At 43.7% G+C, this 11,973-nt stretch overlaps 1 protein-coding gene and 1 long non-coding RNA gene across 3 annotated transcripts in view; both read left to right on the top strand.

Moving 5' to 3' along the window:
- The first annotated feature begins 1,469 nt into the window (after nucleotides 1–1,469).
- Nucleotides 1,470–5,269, top strand: LOC120752030 (uncharacterized). 2 transcript variants are annotated; one of them, XR_005700579.2, is made up of 4 exons: nucleotides 1,470–1,779; nucleotides 3,285–3,435; nucleotides 4,277–4,380; nucleotides 4,532–5,269. It is a non-coding gene; the product is annotated as an uncharacterized LOC120752030 (long non-coding RNA). The 2 variants fall into 2 exon arrangements; XR_005700578.2 differs by having other exon boundaries at nucleotides 1,470–1,784.
- Nucleotides 5,270–7,164: 1,895 nt separating this feature from the next.
- BCAT1 (branched chain amino acid transaminase 1) overlaps nucleotides 7,165–11,973 on the top strand; it is a 67,157-nt gene continuing 62,348 nt past the window's right edge. Inside the window, exon 1 of the mRNA XM_040061182.1 lies at nucleotides 7,165–7,324. Coding sequence (XP_039917116.1) covers nucleotides 7,316–7,324 — 9 coding nt within the window. The 5' untranslated portion in view covers nucleotides 7,165–7,315. The remainder of the gene's footprint in view (nucleotides 7,325–11,973) is intronic.

The following is an 11,973-nucleotide window of genomic DNA, read 5'->3' as shown; positions in this document are numbered from 1 at the left end:
TTTAATTAACAATTTACCTGCTGAGGTAGTGCATGCCCAGAAGCATGCTTTCCAAAAAGCATCAGTGCTGCTGTATGCTTTCTAGAAGACACCATTTTCCACTGAGTACCCCTTTTCCAGGGAATGTGGTGGATCTCCTGTAGAAATATGTAAGTTTGGGGCATCTTTTTGCTCACACCAGCATGGAGCCCCATGTCCCTGCAAAACCTGGGCATCACCAAATGTTGATGTCTCATGCCCAAGGGGTGAACATACCTTTAATCACTGGCAAGTGGGACTTGGAAAACAGCTTGAAATTTCCTGACTGTTTTTGTTTGTTTGTGTTTTTTGTTTTGTTTGGATTTTGGGTTTTTTTTTGTGGGGGGGGTTTGGTTTGTTTTTTTTTTTTTTTTTTTTTTTTTAATGCATTTCTTTCTGAAGTCTTTTTAGGCTTGATTTAATTGAGGCTGGGGAACCGCAGTGTAGCTTTAGAGCACAAAGAGGATGTCAAGCTTTTTACAGGGTGCCATCAGAGCTGAAACACTGAATGTCAGCCCCTCTCCAGGCTGGCAGGGTTTGAAGCAGCCAGGTTATACTTGGGAAGTTGGGAAAGCAGGCTCTCCACTTTAGCACAGCCCAGCCGCTTCACTGCCTCCTTTTCTCCAGGCACTCCAAAGCTATTCTGGTAACATCAGAGAAATCAAGATTTCACATTGATCCCTACAATTTATTTCTACTGGTTTGAAATAAAAGGCTTTTTTTGGACTTAAATGTTTTAACACCACCAAACCCACACACCCATTAGGTCAGTCTTTAAATACCGATTTTCTTTTTATAATGAAACCAAGCAGTTCTGCATTGGATCTTCCCGATGCTCCAGCTGAGTGGTTTTCATCATTAACTTCCTGATCCAAAGAAGGGTAACAAAGCTGGTGAAGGGTCTGGAGCACAAGTGCTATGAGGAGCAGCTGAGGGATGTGGGGGTGTTTAACCTGGAGAAAAGGAGGCTCTGGGGAGAACTTATCACTCTCTACAATTCCCTGACAGGGAGGTGTAGCCAGATGCTGGTCAGGCTCTGCTCCCAGGCAAGCAGCAATAGGACAAGAGGAAAAGGCCTCAAGCCACACCAGAGCAGGGTTAGGTTCAACATTAGGCAGAATTTCTTCACAGAAAGATTGATTAGACTTTGGAATAGGCTACCAAGGAAGGTGGTGGAGTCATCATCCCTGGAGAGATTTAACACAAGTGTGGATATGGCACTCAGGGACGTGGTTTAGTGGTGGGCTTGGAAGTGTTGGGTAATGGTTGGACTCAATGATCTTAAAGGTCTTTTCCCACCTAAATTGTTCTATGAACTTGAGATTTATCCTCCACTTGCTTCTTCCCCCCTCAACTCCACAAAACACTGAGTGTTTCCTCACTCTCACTTTTTCTACCAGTTTTTAAGGAGGGCTGAGTGGAGGACAAAGAACAACTTTGGATGGGGAAAATGGGCTAGCGAGGAACCCTGGTGCCCCATTTAAAAGGTGAATCAGGGGGTTGATTTTGATGAGAGCTCAGGATTCACATGACCCAGCTGCTAAAACCTGAAATAAAGCCAGCCGGGGTGAGCACACCCTGGTGCCTCCTCCACTCCCTGCTCTGGAGCACCCAAACTCCTTTAAAAGCCTTTTGAAGGCTGTGCTCTGATGAAGATGTGACTTGGAGGAAGCCTGTCCCATTCCAACCGGGCTGGCAGCACTGGGGTGAGGCAGGTGCAGCCACCCAGAACCTTCTGGAAGAGCCGCCGAGGAGGCAGAGGTGAGGTGAGTAGCTGGAAAACAAGAAAGCTGGAAGAAATGTTGAAGAAAACCTGTTCTCGGTTAGTTCCCGGAGCTCGATGTTTTTCTTGCCTCTCCGGGCAGAAATAAGTGACACATTCACAAAGCGCTTGTTTAGGAGGAATGCGTAAAACGCTGTTTCCCTCAGAGGGTGGGAACGAAAAGGGGCGGGGGGGGGTGGAGATGTGTTTATTTGGCTCCAATTACCCTCGCTCATGCAGGCCTTTTCCTTTCAGCCTTTTTCTCAGCATTTCCCCGGTTGTCAGATGTTGTGTGGCTGCTTTCCCTTTTGTCTCCTCTCCCGACTCTTGGTTCGCGATGTCTCTTTCTTGTGAGGGTAATTGTGCAGCCCGTGCTCTTTGTGAGGCGCTTTCCGCCCTTCAGCATCTCCGGCAATCGCTGGGCTTTTTTTATCTGGGATTTTACACCCAGATCACTCTGCTAATGGGCTCTGCAGCAGAGCCCGCACACAGCGGGGCTGGCATGGGCAAGGAGGTGAGAAAACAGCGAGAGGATGGAAGGAAAGAAACGAGAACAGGGCGAAGGCACTGCCGCAAAAAGATCTCGCTGATCTGAAAACCACATCCTCTGAAAGCTCGCGTCCCACTCGAGCCCGTCCACAAGGGGATGGACCATGGTGCTTTCATCTTCCTGTTTCTGCAAACAATCCTCTCCCCTCCTTTTCCAAAAGGAAGGGCAGTAATTGCAATCATCAGCCTCTCCTATCGCTGTAGTCCCAAACGACAGAATTTTACAGAATTTATAGAACGAGTAGGTTGGAAGAGACCTCCAAGATCATCGAGCCCAAGCCATGACCAGTCTTTAAAGGATCTCTCCTTCCTCAAATAAATACAATTTTAAAAATCATCCCACCCTAGCATTTTGTACATATCTGAACACATGTATGTATATAATTACATATTACTGTATATATTATATATAATAATTACATAATACTTTTTCTTTTCTGTTAGGAAGTTTCTACAGCACCGACCTGATTCTTAATCAAAGCTTTGTCTTTCGCTCTTTAAAAGCTTTCCACAACTATGTTCCCACATCTGCAAGGCAGCTATATGGAAATCTTGTACTCCAATCACCTTCTTAATCGTTCCTAAGAGTTTTAATTTTGTGGCTGAAATCAGACACAGATTTTCCCTGAAGAATATTGTAGATGAAAGCTGATGTTTCCTTATTTGAAATAATTGTGCCAATGCACTTACATGCAGTCATAGAAACTATGCAAGATTGAGTTTTGGTAAAAAAGCTACCATAGAAATAAAGTATTTTGCAAAGATCAAAACATAACATTCTGGTATTTCTGGAAGAGATACAATTATTTTTTTTTTTTCAAATAAGCTTTGGAAGGGCTTATTTTGAAAGGGCTTATATTACAAAGAGCTTTGAAAGTTTTAAAAGATCAGGATGAAACTGAAGCACAGACTTTGTCTAAATGATACCATTTGATTTCTCCACATTTTTCTACAGGAAGTTTTCATGCCATTTCAGAAGGAAAAAGGAAAATCACAGGATCCTAACTTTCTCTTACATGGAAAACCTGGTTTCTACCTTCTGCCTAAGGTCTTCAGAGGATACAACCAGGGTTGTAGAGGAAACCTTGGAAAGTGTCTCAAGAAGGGTTTGTGTTCTTTATTCTCACAGAATTATAGAACTACAAGCTTCCTCTTTCAATACTTCCCATTTGGCTTTTTATCATACTGCCTTTTGATTTCCACAACAGTAGTTCCTCACATTTCAGTGGCTTAAAAGTGAATTTATTCAGGTCAGATTTGGAAAATGTGTGTGACTCAAATTCTTTACCTTGAGAATCCCTACAACTTGTGGAAACACTTTGGACTTGGAGCATATAAATTAACTTATTCTCTCATATGTGTGAAAAATTTACTCATTAAAGCATCTAAAGTTTAACAGTGCTGTCAAGCATTCACAGAATTCTTGGTGTTAATGGAAAAACTAGTGTTGAAACGAATAATGTTTTATGAAAATTAAATATTCAGAGTGTAGAACATGTAATTTCTTACTGGATGGATCAATGCAACAGAGTGAATCACTAGAGGTAAAAATCTAATGTCCTTTGCCTTGTAACTTCTGGAGTGTTACATAAAGAGCTGTAACTAGACTGAGGTAATGCAAGCTATCCCTGCAAAAATAAATCTGTATGGCAAATTTACTAATGGTAACTTCAATTTTGGGGATGTTGCAGCAAGACACAACTTTTAAAGTTAGTTCTGCAGCTTCTCTGAGTTTTGGTCTTCTTTTTTCTGACTTTTACACACAAGCCCAGGGCCAGCTTGGCCCTGAGTAAAAGCAAAAGATCAATTCAAAGATCTCTATTTTATTATTTTTTAAGATTTTTTTTACATGTTCTAGATATGTAATAAGTGGTGATTTGGCTTTGCACAAATCCTCTGTAGTTCAGGTAATATTTCTTCTTTCCCTTTCGTTCTCCTATTTCTTAGTTTTGCCCAGGCCATGGATTCTGCTGTGTACCTCAGTAATTGGCAGCAGTTTAAGGATAACTTGAAAAGCATCTCTATGCTGGAGCATGTTGCAGAGAATTTAGGTAAGAGGCTGATTGTTCAGACTGGTAAACTGAACTGTGGAAACAGTTAAATTGCACTCAAACAGCTTTTATTTTTTTTTTATTATTATTATTATTATTATTATTATTATTATTATTATTATTATTATTATTATTATTATTTTATTTGTAGAGGGATTCAGGATACTGAAGTGAGTCTGGAGAGAATGCACAACCTGTAACAAGAAATGCAAAAAGATATATGGATAAATAAGCCATTGAGAAGCAGATTCAGCATGACTTCTCTGAAAGGAAATCCTGCCCTGTCTATAAACTCCTTCAAAGGAAGTAAAGGTCCAATGGATACAATCGAATTGGATTTCCAAAGCAGTTGACAAGAGTGTCTTAGCAAAGGCTCACAGAAAAGAAAGGTGCTTTTATGGTTGCTCTCCTTAATTGGGTAAGAGATAAGAAACAGAAGAGAGTCTGTAATTGAGAGAAGGGGAAATTGAGGCAAACAGAGAAAGGACAAAAGTTTGCTGATGAGATTTAAAGCCTTCAGGGTAAGGGTGTTAAAACAATTCAACCAAACTGGGGCTGTCTGCAGCAGGACCTTATGAAGCTGAATACACAGTTGTAAAAATAACATCTAATGATGTCTGTGAGTATAAAATTATGTACATAGCAAAAAAACCAAAAAACAAAAACAGAGCTAAATTTATACAAATGGGTGGGTTATGAATGAAGTGTTGCCTTTCAGAAGAGAAATGTTAGAATAAAGTAGTTTAGAAATAGATTGGTTTACTTTAGTGCTCATGAACAGTTCAAATAGTAAACAGAACTATAATGAAAAGAAAAAAAAGAGGGGAAAAAAAAGGCAAATTAAAAGTAAATATGATGACCTGCTTTTTGAGAGTGTTGTGTAGCTCATGTCCCCATCCTAAATCAAGGATGATCAAGGTTATTGAACTGTTTTATAGTAAACAGAAAAAGATTAGAACTCCTCATCTGGAGAAAGGAGATGGCTGACAGAGGATTCAACAATTGCCCGTAAAATCACAAATTACATACAGGGTGTAAAATGCTCTTCATTTGTGTTTACAGTCTCTCAGTATCACAAACATGTAGAATGATGTGAAGTCTTCAAGTGGCAAATTCAAAATAAAGCAAAATTATGAGTTTTTCCACAGAACAGAGCTAAACTGCGGAACTGATGAGCACAAGATCTGAAAGACATCAAATTTTATGTAGGTTTGAGGAACAAATTAATAGAACAAAAAGCCACGAGGAGCTGTTAAGCCTAGAGAATTCATCTTTCAGGAAGTTGGTACAAATCCTTTTGATGATAAGAGTGTATAATGGAAAGAATGTATGGAGCAAAGTGCCTTTATGTGCTCATTCTCTTCTTGAAACTCTTCTGCAGGTGTTATCATAGTGTACTGTCGGTGACACGGTATTGAATTCAATTGGACCCTTGGCCTGACCCAGCCTGGCCGTTCCTATGTTGTGGTTGTAACCCGGAGATAACTCCTTGTGAATGGATTGAATTGCTCTCATGAGCACTGGGTAGCACTGCCCTGATGATGAGTTGTCTGAAGCTTCTTTGCTGCTTTCTCTGCCTCTTGGTTTTTGCTCCATCTTTCTCCTCTCCTAAACAGCTGCTGAAACATCACTGTTCACGTGAACTTCTGTTTTGGGTAGTGCTGCTTACCTGTGCTCTTTTGGAATCCAAAATGCTTGTAAATCCACTAAACAGCACTTTTTTTTACCTGGCTGAAGAGCAGCAGGAACAAAAATCCACTTATGTAACCAATCTCTGGCACTGTACAACAGAGAATAATTCATGTACATCGTGCAAAGCAGAACTTGGCACTTCTGACAGCCGCACTGAGATGAAACGACTGCCTACAACAACTCTGAAGGAGATCAGAAGGGGAAAACCTACGAAAACATTAGTAAAGGAAGAAAGGACTTAAATGTAAAATCACGTGTGATGAAAGTAAGCACTCTGTGAACGTTACATTACACAGCGTTTTATCTGGAAAAATCATGGGGTTTTCTTTGTATTAGTTTCACGGTCACGGGTAGAAGCGACACAATGGACAAGCTGCTGGATTTATTCTTTTGTCTTCGGACGCTGGTCAGCTGCCTGCCAGGTACCAGAACTGGGAGGTGAGGCAGGAGCGGTGGCTCACAGTGGTGTGCAGGGCTGTGCGGGTACATGCCAGACCTTCAGCACGGACTGGGGGCACGGGTGAGCAGGGAAAACATCTGGCAACCCCACTAATTCCCGACAAAATGGGTCGTGTGCCCCCCTCTGCGTTGGGTGGCAGTGCTGGGGCACTCAACACCAGCCGTGCCCGGGGCCGCGGCGAGGGGAAACAGGGAAGAGCCGGCGACGGGAAGGATAACCGTGAGGTGTCGGTGTGTCAGCCGAGCGGGACGCCGGGCGGAGGAAATGACTCAGAACACCATGAGCTGGTTAACGCCGGCCGAGGAGAACGCGTCGCCCTCGGTCTGAATTACAGCATAAGCACCGAATCGTCTCCCCTCGGCCCGGCGTGCGGGGCCATTTCAGGGCCGGGGTGACCCTGCCCTGCAGCAAAGGCGCGGGCGAGGGCTCGACCACGCCGCTGCTTCCCGAGGCTTCTGCGGGCGGGGGGAGCAGTGGGTGCCGCCGGGAGCGGCGGGGCGGGGCGGGGCGGACCCCGGCCCCTCGCCGAGCTCCCCAGCGCCCGCCGTGCGCGCCGCCCTCGCCCGCTGATGCAATCCCCGCCCGGCAGCAGCCCCGGCACCGGCACTCCGAGCAGCAGCCCCGGCAGTCCGAGCAGCAGCCCCGGCATCGGCGCTCCGAGCAGCAGCCCCGGCCGGCCCCGATCCCGCGCAGCGCCGCCGCCTCGGTATCCGCCCCCGGAGCTCGGCTCCATCCCGCCGAGAGCCCGGCGGGAACAGGAACATCACCCCTGCCTCTGCCAGCATGATGAAGGTAAGCGGAGCGGGTTTCCTGCCCAAATCCGCTCGGGCATCCTTCCGGCGGTGCGGAGCAGCCGAGTGGGGCTTCTCCTTGGCAAATCGGTAGGTCGCCGGTTTGTGTTGAGAGGTTTTAGTGCCCCAGGTTTATTGTGCTTTGCGGATGGGGGTTTCTGTCCCCGACGGATTTGTTGTTTGAGATTCGGGGGCAGATTGCGTGTGATTTTTACCTCGTTCATTGCGGACAGCGTGTGTGGAAAAGAATTAATTCTGTGGAAAAGAAATAATGAAGGGGGAAGAGAAAGGTGTATGATTTCCTTTGGGGCGAATTTCTTGTTTATGTGACTCTGAATGATTAAAAAACCCATACAAAACTAACAAAAAGCCCAACAAACCAAAAGCCTGCGAAGGTTGTGGTCTCCTGGCAGACATCGAGCCTTTTTACGCGAGTTTGTTAAAGCTCTTATGTCTGCCCTTGTACTAAAACAGCCTGTGGGTGAAATCCACTAACATGTGCTTAGAGGTTTTGAGTAATTTCAGAAGTAACTTTAAATCACGGAAGAGGAGCTGTCGGTAGCAAACGCTAACGTGGCAGATGAGCATCCGTGGGCACTGGCCTTTTATAAATGACGTGTTTGTGTTCTTCGGCTTAGTGACCTGACCTGGGGATTAAAAAGAAGTCTTCCTGGTCAAGGCAAAGGGCAGGGAGTTAAGCCACGGGCGCTTTTCATTTAGGCGGGGGAGCGTGGCACAGCCACGTTGCTCCCTGTGGAACAGCTGCAGTAGTGCTTGGGTTTTCAGGAAGGTCCGTGCTGGGCTGACTGGGAACTGCACGGCTGCAGTCTGATGCCAAAGTTAACAGCTGAGGAACAGCCACGGCTGAGTTATTTGCTTTCCTTGGGTCGCTTTAGCAGAGGGAGTGTAGGCACAGCAGGTATGTGGCTGGCAGGTGTCTCCCCAGCTCCTCTCTGTGCTGCTGATGGGAAGTGTTCCCCACGCTCAGCAGTGCTGTCCCCTGCGTGGCTCTGGCAGTGGCGCAGTTGCTGCTCACGGTGGCAGGGCTAGGATGGAGGATGCTGCCGTAGCCCCCCTCGCCCTCCCTGCAGCTGGAGAGTGGCAGACCAGCCATGGCAGAAAACTGGTCTGAAACTGCTTGGGGAAAATACCCAAGAGCTCCCCCAGCCACAATGCTCAGAGGCAGAATGGAGCATCTCAAGGAAGGGGCAGAGTGTTGTGTTTTATGTCACTTCTGATGTACCTGTTGTGTGTGGAGGAAAGAGGGCAGGGCTCCTCCAGCACCTGTCAGGAATGCTCTGGCATGGCCTTACAAAAAAACGAGTAACAGGGAAACCACAGAACCTACCAACCTGTCTGCTCAAAGCAGCGCTGACTTCTCCTTGGGTTCTTCTCACCTGCACAAACCTGACCTTCTTTGTCTTTTTTACTGTGGAAGACAAGGAAGGAAACAATAGCTCCAGCAGTGAAAGGACGCTCTTGCCACTTGGAAGTGATGTGGCCTTGGGCAAGTCGGCGCTGTCTGAGCCCTTTACCCTTTATTTGCCTCATCTGTTCAGACTGTCAGCTCTCCAGGGTTCTGGCTGTCACTGTGTGTTTGTAGAGCATTCATCAAAGGTACAGAAAATTACATTTTGGTTATCACTTACGTAAAACCTGATACATTTATAAATCACCTCATCAACAGCATTATTCCACCTCCTTGTTGCTTCATCTCTCCCTTCATGATTTCGTCTGTTCAGTAACAACCCTCCGTTTTTCCTTGAACTATTTCCAGCTCAACCACAACCCTCCCTTTCTGTTCTGTTTAAAGTAATGTATAAAAAATGAATTACGCCTCCAGTTTTTGCAGTCTCTGCCTTGTCCACCTAATGCACTGATTGTTACTGACAGGCCTCGCACTTGTGTGTGATCCAGTGGATATGCTGCATTTTTTTCCCCATGGAAATTGAGCATTGAAATATGCTGCAAAGCCATAGGTAAAAGAGAAGATTGCAAAGTCATGAGGTAGCTGTAACGCAGCTGATATCTTGTTAGAATAGTCCGTTGGCCATATCCTTTGTTTAATTAGATAGATGAAAATAATTCAGATGGATTTCATTAGTCATTAATTTGTCCCTGGGAGGATAATGTTAGGAAAGGATGTAAATCAGTTAATTAACTGTGTAAACACTCAGGTGCTGTGCATCTATTCAGGCACTTTAAAACAAATTAGGAGACGTGGGCACGGTAAAGAATTGGGACAGGCATTTTCATTGCTTCCCTGTGTTATGCCATTTTCTTAAATGAATAATCATAGCTGAATGTATAATGCCGAAAATTACCAGTAGGTTTGAGGGCAGGACCTCCATTGCCAGAATGAAGGAGGCAGGCAGTAAATTCTCTCTGTGAAATTTGCACAATCAGCCTTCTTAGGCCACAGATGTGAGGGCTGGCACGTTCGTGTTGCCACAGTGACACATCACGTTCTCTGCTGCTGGATAAGCTCATCAGGCAGCTCTATGAGTTCAAGGCACTCTGTACTGATTGTGGCTTTTGATAATGAATTGTGGCTACCCACATGCAGTGTTGGCTGTAGTGGAGAGATTAAATGCCCAAACTTGGTCTTAAAAGTCTGACTTTAGGTGGTAGTTGAGCATAAATCAAAGTAGTATGTGACCCTAATATGTTGTGTTTGTGGTCACTTCCATGTTTGCACCTTGATGCCTCCCATTCTAGCATAGGATGAGGTGAATGGGTGGCCCCATTTACCTTGGAAACAACCTCATTATTTTATGGCTTTATACATTAAAGGTCCAGGTAAAATTACATCATAAAATAGAGCACCTGTTGCAGAAGGGCAATTTAGGAAGTATTACCATATGCTGTTGCAGAGGAAAATCCACTGTTATGCTTATGGAAAGCACCCTTTGGTGTGTACATCAGAGCATTCAGAACTTAACATGAGAATAGTTGAAACTATCTTTAGAAATGATCAATAAGTTTTACCCATCTGTTGGTTTTTTTGGGTTTTTTTTGGTGTATCTTGGCCCATAGTTTATTACTAGTTTTGCAAACTAATGTCATAATATCATTCCAACAGAGTTACTCATTTACTTCTTCCCTTGAGGTCTGCAGTGTGTTCCAAGTTTTATTTCAGAGCATACCTGAAGCATTAATAAAGGGCAGCATATAACTTCTCAGCAGGTACACAGCTACTGCTAATTCAGTTTGCCTATTAGAGCATGTCACACACCATATTGATAAAAATGTTCCTAGTATGGACAGCAAGTTGTTTTTCCTGATATACAAATAGGGTTTAATTCCACAAGGTTCTGATTGGAATAATTTCCACCAGGATTCAGAGATGTCCCTGCCGCACAAATCATGTCCATTTGTTTGATTCCATTTAGACCGTTGCGTTAAGAGTCATCACTTCTGCAATAAGTGCTTGAATTTGCGTTACTCTTACTGAGAATGAAGTTTTTTAAACCTTTGGCACTGAGAATTTGAAAGAACAGTATTCAGTCTGGAGAAGGCTCTGGAGTGCAGCCTTCCACAGCCTAGAGGAAGGTGATGGAGATGGGGCCAGGCTCAGCAGTGCTGTATGGCAGGAGGACAAGAGATGATGGCATTAACTGTAGAAAAAAGGTTCAGATGGGCTGTAAGGAAAAAATTCTCTCCACAAGCACAGTTGCGAGGTGGGTTACCAAGAGAGGCTGTGCAGTTTCCATCCTTGGGAGCTCTCAAGACCCAGCTGGATCAAGCCTTAGAAACCTGATCTGAGCTCAGAGCCTACCCTGCTTTGAGCAGGAGGTTGAATTGAAGATATCCTGAGATGCCTTCCAGCCTGGATTTTCCTGTGCTCCTGAGAAAAAGCTTACAAACTAATTTTTTTAAAATCCAGTCTTAGTTTTTGACACACCCAGTGGTGTGGACCAGCACATATTTGCCCAGAGCCCTGAATACTTGGCTTTTAACAGCACAAAGAAGTCTGTGTAAAGGTGGTGTTTAAGGTTACCACTGTAGGCAGATTGCTTTGCAGAAGGTATATTCTTTAACATCAGTATGGTAGTGTTATTTTATTTATTACTTTGAGGACGTCCATCTGCTTAACAGAAGAGTTAGTTAAACTGGAAAACTGTAAAAGCACTAAATAAAAGGAGAGATTTTTGATTTTCAGGAATGTGAACTTGAAATTGCTGCATCTGAAATACAATCTATAAGGTCACCACATGAAGTTGCATGTTCTACTCTTATAAAATGATACAATTGCATATCATCATGCAATTAATTAAAATTATAGGTAGTCCACCTAAAATCAGCAGTAACAATACAATTTCTTTTGACGTAGGGTTTCTCAACCTCCATTAAAAAAAAAAAAAAATTAAAATAATCAAATGAATATGGAAAAGAAACTTCAAGTGTTAACATTTACTATGAAATTATCATCAACATAGCTGGCAGTATGTAAGTTTCTTACCAAGATGTGTGATGCAGGTTTTACTTCCCTGATTTTAAAGTTTAAAGAAAAGTGTGACCCTGGGTGAAGAAAAGTGTAAGTATTTTTTTAATAGTTTATAGTTTGTTTGTCATAAACTATCTTCATAAATTCAGAGTTCAGAGTACCATCACTATTTTTTGAGAACAGAACATCAAGATTTATTACCA

This window comes from Hirundo rustica, chromosome 4 (genome assembly GCF_015227805.2).
Source record: "Hirundo rustica isolate bHirRus1 chromosome 4, bHirRus1.pri.v3, whole genome shotgun sequence".
In the NCBI taxonomy this organism is placed as follows: Eukaryota; Metazoa; Chordata; class Aves; order Passeriformes; family Hirundinidae; genus Hirundo; species Hirundo rustica.
The sequence above is the reverse complement of the archived record's forward strand: the minus strand, read 5'-3'. Positions and strand labels throughout refer to the sequence as shown.